We start from the raw sequence: 18,612 nt of genomic DNA, 5'->3' as shown, positions 1-18,612 counted from the left end.
CGGGGTTAATAACACCCACTTGACCGTCTTTTGGATCCAATTGATTACCGCACCAACATAATTACTGACATCAGCTAGCTTTGACACAACATTTTATCAATAGCAACGTCTCCACAAGAAGTCCCATTTTCTTTTCTATGACTTTCCCGAAAGGGAGGGGCTAAATTAAAAAGGTACCACGAAACAAAAACGAGTAAGTGAGACATTTTACTTCCATAGTTTATTTTAAGGACGTTGTTATAGTATAAGCAAAGCAAGCAAAGTCATCTCCATACAGGCCATAAAGGCCCTTGAAGGGGTGGTAAAGACTTCCACTATTCGTAACTTCGGCATGTGATGGGGTAGAGTGGTTAGTTCTACGCCCGGCCACCTTTGCCCCCAGGAATTAACCTGGTACTTATTTTTGGTGTAGGTTGAGTGAACCTTAGGGCCATTTCCACCTTCGGAAGTGTAAATCTTGTTTCTTAAATTTTACAACTTCCTGTTGTTATAGTATAGTAAACGCTAATTGTCGACTGAATATAAAAACCGGGCTAAGTGCCAAAACAATCAAATTCCATTTTATTGCTAAAACGTGGGCTATATGCCTATGCCTGTGCAGTAAAAACCGGGCTATGTGATATTCAGTCTGCAAGTAGCCACAAGAATTCGCCTGGGTCTAAGTGCCACCTACCATGTATCAAAATCCGGGCTATGTGCCAAGCGCCATATGACTGGTTTTGTAGTTACTTGGAAGTCCTGCAGATTATTGTGTGCTGCTTTTTTGTGCAAGTTCAGTGTTTTAAGTGTTTTGTGGTGTTTTAATAATTGATGCACCGAAAAAATGCTGTAAAAGTGGAGAAGGAAGTGCTTCCCAATTTAAGAAGAAGCAGAGGTCAGAGGGGAAAAGTTATGAGGGAAATAGCAAACTGTTCCTGCAAAAGAGGTAGGCCTAGAATGCTAATGTTAACCTTATAGGCTATCTTTATTCCAAAAAGGTGTGAGTAGGCCTAAGATTGTTTTAAGGCTTTAGTTTTTTAGTTGTACTATGCAGAGTAACTTAGCAAACAGGTTACTTTCGGCAATACTGTAATAGTAATGCCTCTAATGTCTTGTTGGTTTACTTTTACTTTTAGGTTGTATGCCGTTGCCGTTATGAATGTAAGAACATTGGTTATGAACAAATGATCAATTTATTTAACCATTTTTACAGCCTGGCAGACCACGTGAAGCAAAATTCATTTTTAATGGGACTCTTTAGGTGTTAGTGATGTTAAACGTAGGCGGCATGGTTCATTCACAGCTCCAGAAGAAAGTCGTCAGCAGGCAACTGTTTACTTTTCACTTCCTGATGACAAAGATAAACATGCACAGGTGTGTAAAAGAACATTCCGTGAAATTCACGGTATCACAAAGCGAAGAGTCGAAACCCTAGTTGCAGCAAAGAAGCGGGGTGACGTTACCTATATTGAACGTAGGGGTAACAAAACTGATACCTCTACTACAGTGGTAACACCAAACAAGGCACAAACACAGTTAAAAGGGGAAGGTAAGAGCAAAATACACAATATAAAAAAACACTACACACTCGGAAAAACAGTAGCTGGCATTACGCGGATCTCCAACAAAACATGTACATAAATGTCAGTAGGGCCAACTAGTGAACAATAAACCGGGAAGGTGAAAAGGCTGGAAACCTACCAAAGGCATGGACATGGCTTAGATAGCGGATTCCGAAAATAAATCGCCGTGATCCTTGAATTTGAAAAATATTATTTACAAAATAATTTTACAAATACATTCCAAATACAATTCCAAGTTCCGAGCTATAAGTTCAGTGATATACATAGCTTATTTCGTAGCAGTGTAAATTCAAATTTGAAATCAACTGTACATCTAGTTACCAATGCAGTTGTACAATGCAAATTTACAGTGATTTGAAACAGGTTATCCAAAATCTAGCGTACCTCAAGTGATACAGAACTACAATCTACATATTTTAGTGAAACAAGAAATAGGAATGCCTCGGAAACGAACAGGTAAGCCCAGCTGAAAAACAAAGGCGTCATATGTAACTAATTTGGTGAATCTAGGCGAGGTTAGGGCAGACTCCTGTATGAAAAGCAAATCGGAACATTACGGAAATTTTGGCAGGAACGGAATTCAAGAGTGCTTACCCGAGGAGAGTGCCATCCTGGAAACCGGGGGACATCAACCAGATAGGCTGCTCGCAGACAGATATACCAAGACCGACAGAATTCAGGATACAGAATTCATTCGAACACTGCCTCGCTCACTATATATAGGAAATTCCGGCCTTGGAGGCAGCCAGTCAGTGTGCACGAGTTCCCTATCGCCACCTAGACTCACCAATCACAACCTTACTTTCGATCGCGAACTTTGACTAACATTCTAGAATACGCCTGATCCCGAATGTCGTATTTCCAGAACAGTCAGAAATATTTTCTAGAATACATTACCCACAAAACAACACACCCTGTTCCATAATTCATGTAATTTTCTGGATCCTTCCAGGAAATATAGAACAGAATTCTACTATTTACAAATGCCTATGCTACAATATTATACAGTACAGGTTAGGTCATTAAAAATAAAACATCATATCGTATTTTACAAATAAAGTTTAAAAAAAAATACATTCCACTCGCACTACATAGTTCACTTGTAACAAAAACTAAAGAAAGGGAATACACTGCTCAAGATGTAAAGCTAATAATTGATCGTATTGAAAGTTTACCAAAAGAGGAAAGCCACTATACCAGGGCCAGGAGTTCAAATTTGTTTTTAAGTGAAGATTTGAACTTCAAAAAGTTGCATGCAGCTTTTAGAGAACTTCATCATGATACTACAGTTCAGTACCGGTTTTACTTAGAAACTGTGGGAAAATACTTTCCAAACCTAAGATTTTGGAAACCGAGAAAAGACACGTGTAATACTAGCGATTTGTTGCACAACAAAATACAAAATGACCTGAGGAACAACGAACTATACCGAACCTCACTGGAAATTCACCACAGGAAAGCAGAGCGTGCTAGAGAAATGCTGAAACTAGATTACAGGGAATCAGCTGCTCCTGTAAGTGATATCTGTACAATTTCAGTCGACTTGCAGCAAGTGTTTTCTTTACCAACACTAACCCACTGCCAAATGTATTACTTACAACAATTGTCTTGTTTTAATCTGGGTTTGCACATGGCTGACAACAATCAGGGATTTATGTTTGTTTGGCATGAGGGTTTGAGTGGCCAAGGAGGCAGTGAAATCGCCAGATGCATATTCAGAGGCATTAAAAGTAACATAACAAACAAGAAAAAACTGATCGTATGGAGCGACAACTGTGGGGGGCCAAAATAAGAATAAGATGCTTTTGGGTTTTTTTTTATATATTTGGTTTCTAACAACTATGTTGATGAGGTTCAGAGTATGTTGTCCCAGGCCACTCCTACTTAAGCTGCGACCGCAACTTTGGTCTCGTAGAAAAAAGAAAACGAGTTGAGAAATGTGAGGTTCCCTTGGATGTTGTCAGACTTCTCTGTACAGCTTGCACAAAAAAAAAAAAAAAAAAAAAAAAAAAAAAAAAAAAAAACAGTTATAACAGCTTTGATGAATGAAGAAGATTTTTATGACTTCAGCTCAGCAGCTAAAAGTTGCCTTCATACACAACTTTAGAAATTTCCAGGAACCGTATACACAAAAATCTTTCAGTGATTTTGAACTTTGGGCAAAAACAAACGTGTTTAAAAAAGGGGTAACAAATGAAACTATAAAAAACTTTGAACTGCCACGGTTGGGAATGACATCAAGATTGAAGCCTGAAAAGAAGGAAGCTCTGAAAAAGATGATTCCATTCCTAAAGGAAGAAAACAAACCTTTTTACACTGAACTAACACAGTAGCCATGGTTTGAAGAACACCATTTATGTTTTAAATCTTTTAATATTTGTATAACAATTATTATAGCCTAAAGAAAAGTACTGTACACTACATTGTTTTCAAATTATTAATTTTTTCTACAACAAAGTTTTCAAGAACACTACTTTTTACTTAGGGCCTACTATTATTATGACTTGAGTACTTAGATTTTTTTTGTTTTATGAATAAAATTCACTTAAAAAATATTTTCTTCTTTCTTTATCAAAATGTTGTCCATACCTGTTGTTTGCTAACTCTGCTCTTGTAAATTTTGCTTTTAATTATTGTGATACTTTAACGGCACTTTAGCCCGGTTTTAATGGAACAGGGGTTGGCACATACCTCATTTCATAAAATGTTCAGACAAAAGAGGTAATTACAAGAATAATATTCCTTAGGTAACATTAAGCTTTCATGAGTGTTTATAAAGTAAGTGCTTCTGACATTTTTACACCTTTTTGGAAGAAATAATAAAAAACTGTAAAAATGACAATGTTTTCTTCTGTTTATCTCAGAACTTACATTTTGGCACTTAGCATGGTTTTTATATTCAGTCGACAATTAAGGTCATTTGTTATTTATTTCACCACATAATTCCAGTTCATAATGTTTAAAGTATTACCGGTACATGAACTTAACTATGTACGGTTAGGTATTAACAATTCATATCAATCAACATTTGATCAGTTATAAATATGAAAGGCCATTGATTAGGATCTCTCCCATTGTACTTGTAGGTTTTTAGCACTTACGTAGGGCCAAGAAACTTCTCTCTGTAGAGGCTGTTGTGACTGGCAAAGTGGTAAACATTTGTAGCAATAGTCTAATATTGGGAAAGAAATCTCCTTTAAATAGAGCTAATATATGTAACTTTTTGGCGTTGTAAATTCTTCTGGATGAGAAGTTGTCCAATTATCTCTCCATAGTGATATTTTTGCTCTTAATTTAGCACTTGTTTCTGTGCAATCTGCATCATACTGTACATCTCTGCTGCTTTCATTATTTCATCTATTTTAAGCTTAGAAAACTGGCTGCGTATAAGCCCTTTCAAAGGGATCACTTTGTTAATACTAGTAATCAGGTCAGCACCACTAGAAGAAGCCTTTATCAACAAAATTTTGATATGTTTTATTAAATTGAAATACTTGAAAATTTACCTTTGCTATTCATTGCATAGAAAATAGTATACTTTCAGCTAATATTTCGAGTATTACTTGTGAAGTCCTGAATTCGGCAGTCACTGGCAACATGCAGCCTATCGTTGCCAGTCCTCCGATCACTCCTAGGATGAATTTGAGTTCAATACTTACTATCCTGTAGTCACTATTCATCCCTAGCAAACTTTAGTGACACAGCCTATGTATTTAATGCAGGAACAAAACTGTTAGGTAAAATTTCATTAAACAAAAACAAGTTTGTAAACTTCTAAATATGAGTTCATTGGCCATGATGATAGGATCCGTCTCTGGGTTTGAGAGCATATGACACTGTTTATGGTGATTCATCCATTGGATGAGCAGGCCTCTTGGTGTTACTAAAGAGTAGTAGGCTGCGCCAACACCAGTTTTCACCCTCTTCCCACCTCATCATTATCATCATCATCATCATCATCATCATCATCTTACTGCCCAGCACTAATATGCAGACATCACACAGGACACAGCAACATATACACTTGCATTACGATTATCTCGTCTGAGGCAAGGAGTAACTATCTCCTTGATCAAAGATGGTGCGCACAAATAAGTGAATATCACAAACCACCCATCATCATGGCCAATGAACTCATATCAGAGTGCCTGGCCATTGAAACATACACTAATTTGGAAATTAATTGCGCACCGTGAAGGAATAGTCACGTTGCTGCAAAACTCGGCCTGCAGTTACATCATAGGATATAAACTTCATGGTTTTGATCCGTATTGAATTGTGATCACAATAATAATCATTAAATTAATGTCGTAATGGTCCACCTTTTCAATACTACAATGTGCAGTATATTTGAATTACATTACTAAATTGGGAATAGATTCAGCCTTAGCTGGCCATCTTCAGCCTTAATGTAATACATCTAATAACTAAACAAATGTACAAACACACAATTGACATAAAAAACAAATGTACAAACACACAGTTGACATTAAAATCTGGAATGAACAAAGAGTAAAATTTGAAAAATAAATTAGGCTCTAAATTCTTAGCATGTGGAGTCTGCTCATCATCCAGGCTCTTTCTTGCATTAATATTCGTAGAGTTGTTAGTTCCATTACTGCCAATCATTAAAATTTCAATTGCAAAACGGGAACTGGTAAATGTTAATTCTGTAATCAGGTCATCAATCACCAAATCTAATTGAGTGGTGTTAGCAGTTTGCAATCCACTGGACGCCACTGTAAATAACCACCAGTTGACGCTGAACTGCTAGATGGTGTTTCCACATCAGCACAGCGATGTGTGAAGGATGTACTGGAGGCACTTGTGTTGCTCTTCATGCAGGGCTTCCTGGAGGTATTTCCCAGCAGAATAATGGTTGGCTGCAGCAATGTCTCCTCAATATTGCACACTCCTGTGGCCTAAATTTATTGCCCATTGAACCTGTTAGGGACTACCTGGGGCACCAACTTCAGCAGCCTAGAATTTAGAATTTTGCACTAGCCAGAGAACTAGCTGCAGCAAATATGGTCAGATACATCGCAGGATACCATATGACACCTGTTAGTCTCTTTGCCCGCTCTTATCACATCTTGTATCCAAGGATAAAACGGACCCATAGAGTACTAGAGCCTCATTTCAACTATTCAGTTTTTTTGCAGTTAATTATCCTTTTGTTCTGATATTGTAATCACTTACATCAACGTTGCAATCACCCAGATTAACTTTCATGCAATTCTCACAACTCGTTCTTGGTGTGCAAATAACTTTTTAAAAAATCAAATGAGTGTATATAGTTCATTTTAGGAATGTAGAGATATTCCTCATTTTCAGCATTCCCTATTGTGTGAGTTATATATAGACTTCTTAGGATCAGATAAGCATAACTACAAAAACACTGTTTTGAGGTATTGTCATTTAAAGTTTTGATTTTATCACATCAACATTTAAAAATATATTATCGCTGTTTGTGGGTTACTGTAGTCATGTCCTAGTTCGTGAACCATGGGTAACAGCTGAGTGGCCTAGTAAGTGGTCCTGAGAGTCGGGATACCAGTTGCTATGGAATGGGAGCGGGCCTCTCGGACATACTCTGAGTCCTGGCCCTCCTTGTGCTCAGGCGGCTAGGACTATACAATCCACCGGTGGTCCATAACCCGTTAGAGGAGAGATCCTCACTTGGACTATGTGCTAGTAGGGTAGCATCCTGCTTCATGAATTTACCGAGCTCAGAACATTTTAAGCAAGCCTCGGACCTATGGGAGTAATGGAGTCCCACTCCCATTTGACAGGCGAGGGACTCGTTGGAAACAACTTGGCGAACGAAATGGAATTTGATGGGGAGCTATCAATATTAATGGGGCTTACGGAAGAAAGAAAGTTGAACTGGCTGAGTCAGCAAAGAGGATGCATCTGGATATGCTAGGAGTAAGTGATATTCGGGTAAGTGGAGATAACGAGGATGAGATAGGAGATTATAAAGTGTACTTGACGGGTTTAGAAAGGGAAGGGCAGAGTCTGGGGTAGGGCTCTTTATCAGGAATACCTTTGCACACAACATAGTTTCTGTTAGGCACGTAAATGAGGGAATGATGTGGGTAGATTTGTCAGTTGGAGGAATTAGGACTAGAATTGTCTCCGTGTATTCACCATGTGAGGGTGCAGATGAGGATGAAATTGACAAGTTTTATGAAGCATTGAGTGACATCGTGCTCAGGGTCAACAGCAAGGATAGAATAGTGCTAATGGGCGATTTCAATGCGAGAGTTGGGAATAGGACTGAAGGATACGAAAGGGTGATGGGTAAATGTGGGGAAGATATGGAAGCTAATGGGAATGGGAAGCGTTTGCTGGACTTCTGTGCTAGTATGGGTTTAGCTGTTACGAATACATTCTTCAAGCATAAGGCTATTCACCGCTACACATGGGAGGCTAGGGGTGCCAGATCCATAATAGACTATATCTTAACAGACTTTGAATTCAGGAAATCTGTTAGGAATGTACGAGTTTTCCGGGGATTTTTTGATGATACAGACCACTATCTGATCTGTAGTGAACTAAGTATCTCTAGGCCTAGGGTAGAGAAAGTGAACTCTGCCTGCAAACGAATAAGGGTAGAAAATCTCCAGGATGAGGAAATTAGACAGAAGTACGTGGATATGATTAATGAGAAGTTTCGAACAGTAGACAGTAAGCAGGTTCAGGATATAGAAAGTGAATGGGTGGCATATAGGGAAGCTGTAGTAGAAACAGCAAGGGAATGCCTAGGAACAACTGTGTGTAAAGTTGGGAAAAGGCGAACATCTTGGTGGAATGATGAAGTGAGAGCAGCTTGTAAATGTAAAAAGAAGGCTTGTCAGAAATGGCTCCAAACAAGGGCCGGGGCAGACAGGGATTTGTATGTAGATGAAAGAAACAGAGCGAAACAAATAGTTGTTGAATCCGAAAAGAAGTCATGGGAAGATTTTGGTAACAACCTGGAAAGGCTAGGTCAAGCAGCAGGGAAACCTTTCTGGACAGTAATAAAAAATCTTAGGAAGGGAGGGAAAAATGAAATGAACAGTGTTTTGAGTAATTCAGGTGAACTCATAATAGATCCCAGGGAATCACTGGAGATGGTGGTGGTGGTGATTATTGTTTTAAGAGGAAGTACAACTAGGCAACCATCCTCTATATAACGCTAATCAGAGAGAAAAAATGGAAGGGGTCCGACACTTCGAAAAATGAAGGTATCGGCCAAAGAAAGACAAGGGCCACGAAGGGCGTGAAAATGAAAGACTCCCTAGCCCTCGCAAACCTAATAGCGTCGGGGTCGGAAAAGAACAAGGGTTGACCAAGGGAGGTCGGATAGGATAGATGAAAGCGAGGAGCCTGGCACAAGTAAGTGGAAGCAATGCCAGGACTCAGCTAAGGGCCCCGTGGTCGCCAACCCACGCTCCAAAGTTCAGAGCCCCTGGGGCTCCTTTTAGTCGCCTCTTACGACAGGCAGGGGATACCGTGGGTGTTATTCTACCGCCCCCACCCACAGGGGGGAATCACCGGAGAGGTGGAGGGAATATTTTGAACATCTTCTCAATGTAAAAGGAAATCATCCTGGTGGTGTTGTGAACAGCCAAGCTCATGGGGAGGAGGAAAATGATGGTGAAATTATGCTTGAGGAAGTGGAAAGGATGGTAAATAAACTCCATTGTCATAAAGCAGCAGGAATAAATGAAATTAGACCTGAAATGGTGAAGTATAGTGGGAATGCAGGGATGAAATGGCTTCATAGAGTAGTAAAATTAGCGTGGAGTGTTGGTAAGGTACCTTCAGATTGGGCAAAAGCAGTAATTGCACCTATCTGTAAGCAAGGGAACAGGAAGGATAGCAACAGCTATCGAGGTATCTCATTGATTAGTATACCAGGCAGAGTATTCACTGGCATCTTGGAAGGGAGGGTGCGATCAGTCGTTGAGAGGAAGTTGGATGAAAACCATTGTGGTTTCAGACCATAGAGAGGCTGTCAGGATCAGATTTTCAGTAAGCGCTAGGTAATTGAAAAATGCTATGAGAGGAATAGGCAGTTGTGTTTATGTTTCGTAGATCTAGAGAAAGCATATGACAGGGTACAGAGGGAAAAGATGTTTGCCATACTGGGGGACTATGGAATTAAAGGTAGATTATTAAAATCAATCAAAGGCATTTATGTTGACAATTGGGCTTCAGTGAGAATTGATGGTAGAATGAGTTCTTGGTTCAGGGTAGTTACAGGGGTTAGACAAGGCTGTAATCTTTCACCTTTGCTGTTCGTAGTTTACATGGATCATCTGCTGAAAGGTATAAAATGGCAGGGAGGGATTCAGTTAGGTGGAAATGTGGTAAGCAGTGTGGCCTATGCTGATGACTTGGTCTTAATGGCAGATTGTGCCGAAAGCCTGCAGTCTAATATCTTGGAACTTGAAAATAGGTGCAATGAGTATGGTATGAAAATTAGCCTCTCGAAGACTAAATTAATGTCAGTAGGTAAGAAATTCAACAGAATTGAATGTCAGATTGGTGATACAAAGCTAGAACAGGTCGATAATTTCAAGTATTTCAGTTGTGTGTTCTCCCAGGATGGTAATATTGTAAGTGAGATTGAATCAAGTTGTCCTAAAGCTAATGCAGTGAGCTCGCAGTTGCGTTCAACAGTATTCTGTAAGAAGGAAGTGAGCTCCCAGGCGAAACTATCTTTACATCGGTCCGTTTTCAGACCAACTTTGCTCTACGGGAGCGATAGCTGGGTGGACTCAGGATATCTTATTCATAAGTTAGAAGTAACAGACATGAAAGTAGCAAGAATGATTGCTGGTATAAGCAGGTGGGAACAATGGCAGGAGGGTACTCGGTATGAGGAGATAAAGGCTAATTTAGGAATGAACTCGATGGATGAAGCTGTACGCATAAACTGGCTTCGGTGGTGGGGTCATGTGAGGCAAATGGAGGAGGATAGGTTACGTAGGAGAATAATGGACTCTGCTATGGAGGGTAAGAGAAGTAGAGGTAGACCAAGACGACGATGGTTAGACTCGGTTGCTAACAATTTAAAGGTAAGAGGTATAGAACTAAATGAGGCCACAACACTATTTGCAAATTGAGGATTGTGACGATGTTTGGTAAATTCACAGAGGCTTGCAGACTGAACGCTGAAAGGCATAACAGTCTATAATGATAATGAATGAATGAATGAATGAATGGCCTGCATGGAATTATCTGTCTATGTGTCTCATTCGTAAAATTTTAGATTGTTTCAGTAGGACGAAATAAGTTATTCCTAAAATTGCTAAATGTAAATATGTCTCTCTGAACTGAACGTAACTATTGCATGTAGTTATGCTTCTTCAATTCTATGTAATTAACAAATCAAATGAGTGTATTTAGTTCATTTTAGGAATTTAGAGAAATTCCTAATTTTCAGCATTCCCTTTTGTGTTTGTTATATATAGACTTCATAGGATCAGATAATCAGATAAGATTATCCTATCAGGCTCAGAAACTGTATTTTATTCTATTTGTGATTTGTTTATTTGATTCAAGATTCCGAAAACAACATTGTTCCGTGAGAAGGCTCGATTAGTGGAAGCAGGGAGATTGCCTTGGACCTGCCTTCGGAAACATGATCCAGATGCTGATGGATTCAAACAACATAGACTGAGTGAAGCTGTTGCAGCTTGTAAGGAAGGAAAGATGTCTCAAGCTGTCGCATCCCTTACATTTCAGGTATTTATCATTATTACTGGATGTTTCTGTTATCCCATTAGATGTTCCATTATCGGTTTATTCCTCTCTCGCTCCTATATCATGTGTAAATCAAACCCCCTCTTCCATCTCCCCCTCTCAGTTTGGTATGGTGATCAGTGTTGTAAATGCCAAGACACTGAGATCAACAGATTCTTACATCTTTAATTAAAGGACATTTTGGTGTGTGTGGGTGTCAGGAAAAAAAAAAAAGAAACGAAAGGGACACAAAAAGTAAAGTAAAAGACTCTTCAAATTCACCAATCAAATACTGTCAATGTCAGAAAAGAACAGAGATAATAAGAACAGTAACAGTTGTACAGGAAAGTTGAAAGACTAGTTAGGTAGTGGTACAAATTAGTGGAAGTGACGGCAGGTGCAGCTGGAGCTCCTGCAGTTTCCATGCAAGGTGCTCCTACTTTTTCTTAAAGCACAGAGGAACTTGTAAATTTGAAGTCCAAAGAGCATCTAAAAACATTCTAAATTCGTATAAACTATTCTTTGAGTATTTTTCCTAATAGTATATAGTAAATTATTTACTTCAAGCTGCATTCCTTTATCATATGATTTGATTTTAAGTGGTCCACCTAATCAGTACAAACACATGTGAATAAAACTATATCTTAGTATTAGTTATATCCTCATTTTTTTATTTTGATACTAGTTTCGACCCTTTTTTTTGTCATCAGCCGTCATTATCATTAATACATAAAAATATTAATACCTGAATCTGTCTAAAAACATGAACCCTAGATAAATAAACACACTTTAAAAACACTCCAAGTAAGTCTGTATAGCGAATTTGACAGTGACAATCAGATCAACAGTTATAATTGCAAACTATAACAGTCTTGATTTAACATCGGTGAGTATAACATCTGTCCTTGATTGAAACCTGTAATTTGTGGTAGTCACCAAAACTGAGGTGTATGACCATGACTGAAGGGAACATCCATGAAATAGAACCTTACAGACCAGTAAAACTGTTGAGGATCATATATTTGAAACCAAATCCTCGAGAAGTTGGAACCATCCACGTTGATGATGAAGATCTACCACGAGTAGAGGAATTTAAATATATTGGCTCTGCACTCTCTGATGATAGCAGACTTACTAATGAGGTCAACACAAGGATCCATGCAGCCTGGCTGAAGTGGCGAGTGACAACGGGCGTCACCTGCGGTCGTCAGATGAAGGACCATCTGAAATCTAAGATCTACCGGACTGTTATCCGTCCCATCGCTCTCTACGGCACTGAGAGTTGGCCTGCTACGAAGGAGGTGGAATGTCGACTAAGCATCATGGAGACAAAGATGCTTCGGTGGACAGCTGGCATCTCTAGACTGGATCATATTTCAAATGACAATATTAGGAAACACTTTGGCATTGACTGATCCAGAGGAAAATGCAGGAAAACCGTCTGCGCTGGTTTGGGCATGTGTTGCGTGCAGAAGACAATACACTGGCAAAGTCAGCGTATACATTGGAAGTCGCTGCAAAGAGGCCCAAGGGACGACCAAGACAGCGATGGATCGATACAGTGCACAACAACCTGAAAGCTGTAAGACTACATCCTGACATGGCCCATGACTGAATTAAATGGAGACAACGAATCCACACAGCAGACCTGCACCAGGTGGGACAAACACTAAAGAAGAAAAAGAAGAATAAGAAGAGGAAGAAGAAAAAACTATCTCTGGAAAAGAAATGAAAAGAACCCTAATAACTGATTAATGAACGGATCATGTTTACTGATCCACCACTCATAGGATATAAACATGGTTTTGTTCCGTATTGAATTGTGATCACAATAATAATTATTGTGATCCACCACTGGTAAATAGTATAACAGTTGACGGATAAGAAGTTAAAATTGTTGATAAATTGAAGTGTTTTGAGAAATTATAACGTACAGTCATAATGAGAACCCAGCTTGCAATAACAGAATAAATAAATTGAACAAAGCAAATTATATTTCCAAGACAGCACACAACAACAATAACAACAACAACAACAATAAAGCAGAATTAAGACATTATAAAACAGTCACACAGCTTGAAATAACTATGGTAGTGGAACCATTTTACAAACTGCTAATAACGGCTGAAATAGACAAAATACTGAAGACAAAAAGAACAATAATTAGAACATGCATAAATAAACAATATTAAGTTAATGAACAATGGAGAATAGTAACAAGTTAAACAGTTTATAAGGAAATTGAACCAGTATTGAGGACAATTAAGAAAAAACATATATCATTCTTTGGACATCTTATCAGAACACTTGACACCAGAATTAGCAGAAGAATAATTGAAAAATTATGGTATAACAAGACTAAGATTAAATAGTTTACAGAGATTAAGGATGATATTAAAGAACTCCAAGTAATAAAGAACAAAACAGACAAAATTAAGATACTCAAGACACACACACTGGGCTACAGACAAGATTAATAAAAAGTTTAATGGAAGGGTGTTTTCAGTTGAAGAAAGGAACGCAACATCTCTCAGAATGAAGAAATATTGGGCTGATAGAAAAGCAAACATTCCTCCGTATAATTGACTAGAGTGGTCAACTGTAGGCCATAAAATGTAAAATAGAATAATGAATGGATCATCATTGTCTTTATCGTCATCTATGACCAGTCCCATGGCATAGGGTTAGCATACCTAACTCTTACACGGAGGCCCTGGATTCGATTTCCAGTCAGCTCAGGGATTTTAAGTTTGCTATGAGGGCTGGATTGGGGATCACTCAGCCTCATGTGACCAACTGAGGAACCGTTTGATAGGAGTGGCTGTGCACTCGGTCAAGAAAGTCGAGTAACTTCATTATTGCCGAGGATGTTGTCATGCTGACCATAAAGCACGCCCGTAACTCCAGCTGTCTGGCTGGACAGCAGTCATCTTAGCAGGCTAAGGCCTAACAGACTCTTGCACCATGGGCTTGTTGTTATTGCGTTATTATGTATCATCATCATCATCATCATCATTTTCCAATTCCGGTTTCCCAGGTGTGGTATACGAGCCCCTTCAATTTTGTTCTGTCCATGAACCATTCTTCATTCACTATCCGCTCCCAATCCTGACCTCTCTCCTCTATATCCTTCTTCACTAAGTCTGTCCATTTTTCTCTGGGTCTGCCCACTGGTCTCTTTCCCCTTATTTCTCTTTCATACTCCTTTCTTGCAGACCTGTTGGCACTCATTCTTTTCACATGACCAAACCATTTCAGTCTTACCTTTTGGATCCTCTGGAGTAAGGAGTCTTCTAGTCCTAAGTCTTCTTTGACTTTTTCATTCCTGATTTTATCCCTCCTGGTCTTCTGGATCATTGTGCGTAGGAATTTCATTTCTGCTGCTTGGAGTTTTGAGTGGTCCTTTCTTGTTAATGTAGCGGTTTCCAGTCTGTATGTGAGGATAGGGTTGTAGTATGATTTATACATTGTCATCTTGGTTTTGAGTGGCACTTGTTTATCCCATAATAGTTGTCTTACTTGCAGGTAAAAATGTATTGCTTTGCTGATTTGACTGTTTACTTCATATTTAGCTAAGTTATCCTTGGACATTATACTACCCAAGTACTTAAATTCTGTGACACTGTCCACTTTAATGCCATTTAGCATGATTTCTGGCTGGTTGTCACCCTTCTGTACCTTCAATGTTATTATGTATACTATATCTAAATATGTCCCCCGATTTAACTTTTCTTCATCTTTGGAGTTCCTTATCATAGTGAACCCCTGTCAGTGGGGCTGGTAGAAAAACACCCATGGTAACCCCTGCATGTTGTAAAAGGCAACTAAAAGGGGCCTAGGGGCTCTTAACTGTGGAGCGTGGGTTGGTGACCACGGTGCCCTTATCTGAGTCCTGGCTTTGCTTCCACTTACTTGTGCCAGGCTCCTCACTTTCATCTATCCTGACCGACCTCCCTTGGTCAACACTTGTTCTTTTCCAACCCCGACGTTCCCAAGACCTAGGGGATCTTTCGTTTTCACGCCCTTCATGCCCCTTGTCTTTCTTTGGCTGACACCTTCATTTTTCGAAGTGTCAGATCCCTTCTATTTTTTCCCTTTGATTAGTGTTAATAGAGGATGGTTGCCTAGTTGTACTTCCTCTTAAAATGATAATCACCACCACTTTACAATATTGTCTCTATTGCACAGGTTCCTAAGACTACCATTTGGAGGCGCCTCCAGCAGGGATCCAAGATTGAACCGTCCCCAACTGCTAGACATGAAAGACATCAGGAAGTAACAGAAACAATTGACAATGAAGTTGATACTGCCGTAGCTCAGCTTCAAGAACAACCTGAATTTTCTTTCCAAGAGGTAAGCGTGGAGTTTTCATGTTATTGTATTTCCTTGTAACATACCATATTTGTTTGACCTGAGTTTGTTCAAGAGTTTTGTAAAATACCAACTCTTAATGGCTACCTGTTTTGTGGCTATTGTGGCACATGAAATATAAACTGGATGTTTAGTTTGGCAGCCAGATAATTTATTTAGAGAATAAGTGATATATGAAGTCAAAGAACAACTTAGAAAAGATGTTACAGTATAACTCCGATTTTGCGTGACCTTGATTTAACGTAAACCTGCATTTAACCCATAAGAGCAATGCTATTTTTTATTTGATTCAACGTAATTCACAATAGGGCAAAACCCGCTTTTAGTTTTAAGGAAATGTTAAAATTCTCAAATACGAGGATTGGGGCAAAAGTCATGGCAACTATTTTTTTTCTTGTAGAAATGTGAACAGATCACAAACGTATATGTGTCGTGTGGAAGTTCTGCAGGCATAGTGTGTATGCAGAACAACAGATGGCTCTGTGATAGCTGGTAGTAGCGCAGCGAGGGCTGTGAAATCAGTCAGTTGGTGAGTGTCGTGCGAGATGGAAGTAACCCGTGTTGAGCAGCGCGCTTACATCAAAATAACCGTTCTCCGAGGGAGAAATGCGATGGAATGTCACAGTGAATTAGTGGAAGCCCTTGGGAATAATGCCCTACCATACCGTAAAGTAGCATGGTGGGTAGGAAAGTTTCAGCAAGGACGTTTGTCAACCAGTGGTGAGCAACGTTTAGGACGACCTGTCAGTGTGCGGACCGACGTGGCACATGCCGTCATCGAGCAGCTCCTGGATGAAGACAGACGATGGACTCTACTGTTTGCCGTCCACAGGATATTGCATAATGAGCTGCGGTGGGTACCGCATGCACTGACGGAAGTTCAAAGGTGGGTGCGCTATGCAATATGCTCTGACCACCTTGCATGCTGGCAACAGGACGGCGACCAATTCTTGTCACGAATAATCGCCATCGATGAATTTTGGGCCAGGGCATACGAACCAGAACTGAAATGTCAGTCCGCGGAGTGGCGACATGCTGGATCAACAAGGAGGCAGAAGTTCCGTCAGAATCCTTCCCCGGTCAAATTGATGGTGATCGTCGCATATGACGTGAGGGGTGTCATTGTTTGCCACTTTGTTCCACATGGCAGAACAGTGACCACACAGTACTACAGGGACTTCCTGGTGCGACAGGTACAATGTAGCGTTCAGGAGGAACGTCCGGATCTTGTGGACAGTGCAATAATCCTGCACGACAATGCAAAACCACATGAAGCAGTGTGTGTAGGGCAGCTACTGCAAGATTGGGGATGGGAATCATTGGAGCACTCACCGTACTCTCCCGACATTTCTCCCTGTGACTTTGATCTCATTCGAAAGATTGATTTGCAACACGAGAGGACATTGCTAATGCTGTGCGCCAACAGGTGACCCGATTCACACATGGTGCAGCAAATGCTGAGGCAGATGGTATTCAGCGCCTCCCACATCGTTGGCAGCGTGTGGCGTCAGTAGCAGGGGACTACTTTGAGGGTCTTTAGGCCCAGGTTTGTCATGTCCACTTTATGTGTACTGTGTTGTCATTCTTTTGCACCGGGTAGGCCATATTGCCCTGTATACTACTATAATAAATTAGTGTGTTACGATATTTCAGTGCTATTCATTGTCCACACATGTAGTTTACATCTTGTCCTTTCATCTGTATATGTCTCATTTTCCAACCGGACTGGTATCTTCAAGAAAAATTATAGTTGCCTTGACTTTTGCCCCAACCCTCATATTTGTGTCTAATCGTTTTGGTTATGGGACATTAAGAACCCACGAAAAAGACGTAATAAGCATTCTAAGGATGATTCAAGGCAGAAGAGGGAATTAGAACTTGGGCACTTAGGGCTAAAGTGAGATGTCGGACTCAGATGCACATCCTACCGCGGCCGCTATAACAGAAGAGAACCCCTTTTTTTATGACAGTGTTATTATAACCTTCAAGAATTCCTATATTAATCTGTGCGATATCCTTCGGTTACAATGAGAACCCTGTTACTGCTTCATCCGTTATTATGGGCAAATTCGTGTGCGTTAATTTGTATCTGTTATTAGTATTCATACACTGTACCAAATACAGTACTCCAGCGCTTATATTGAATGCGATCGATCACCTTCCATATCAATTCCTTGCTATTGATTATTTTCACCATGTTGGTTAATCCTGTCTGTATTGACTTATATTCAAATTTCTATAGAATACTTTCCTGCCTTGTCAATACTTTACATATTTTATTATAGTTAATCACCGTACATGTTTCGAGAGCTAACTACTCTCTTCTTCAGCGGTGCCAAAACATCAATAAACTTTGGACTTGGTACATTGGTACAAATATACTTATCAACAGAACAATTATATATAAATCTTGAAATTGTTAAAATATTTTTTTGTGTTTCAACTTTTACTTACTTACAGACTTTAAAATAGAAATTTTCAAATCATAAACGAATAAAATCTATTAAATTACTCACTATATGCTAAAATTTTAAATCTGTTCTGTTCTTGGAACCTATGTCCTTATTTACATCTAAAAAAAGAAATAAAATGTTTCTTTGTGTCTAAATTTACTTTTACTTTGTCATTTAATAAAACACTTGAAATAGAATCATTTTCGATTCTTAAATAAATAAATAAATAACACATATTAAGTTAGTCACTATGTTGAACTTAAATATTTTCTGCTCTCTTCTTGAAAATTTCTCCTTTCCTTTCTTTCTTTCTTAATCCGTTTACCCTCCAGGGTTGGTTTTCCCCTTGGAATCCCACCTCTACCGCCTCAAGGGCAGTGTCCTGGAGCGTGAGATTTTGGGTCTGGAGGTACAACTGGGAAAGAGGATCAGTACCTCACCCAGGTGGCCTTATCTGCTATGCTGAACGTGAGCCTTGTGGGGGGGATGGG

At 39.5% G+C, this 18,612-nt stretch overlaps 1 protein-coding gene across 6 annotated transcripts in view; it reads left to right on the top strand.

The window, feature by feature from the left end:
• Positions 1–18,612, top strand: part of LOC136873942 (transcription activator GAGA) — a 200,828-nt gene that overhangs the window by 129,952 nt on the left and 52,264 nt on the right. For all 6 annotated transcript variants that reach the window (XM_067147315.2, XM_067147317.2, XM_067147314.2 and 3 more), the window contains 2 exons: positions 11,118–11,300; positions 15,486–15,650. In XM_067147315.2, coding sequence (XP_067003416.2) covers positions 11,118–11,300; positions 15,486–15,650 — 348 coding nt within the window. The remainder of the gene's footprint in view (positions 1–11,117; positions 11,301–15,485; positions 15,651–18,612) is intronic.

The sequence above is a fragment of the Anabrus simplex genome, chromosome 5 (genome assembly GCF_040414725.1).
Source record: "Anabrus simplex isolate iqAnaSimp1 chromosome 5, ASM4041472v1, whole genome shotgun sequence".
Classification (NCBI taxonomy): domain Eukaryota; kingdom Metazoa; phylum Arthropoda; class Insecta; order Orthoptera; family Tettigoniidae; genus Anabrus; species Anabrus simplex.
The sequence above is the reverse complement of the archived record's forward strand: the minus strand, read 5'-3'. Positions and strand labels throughout refer to the sequence as shown.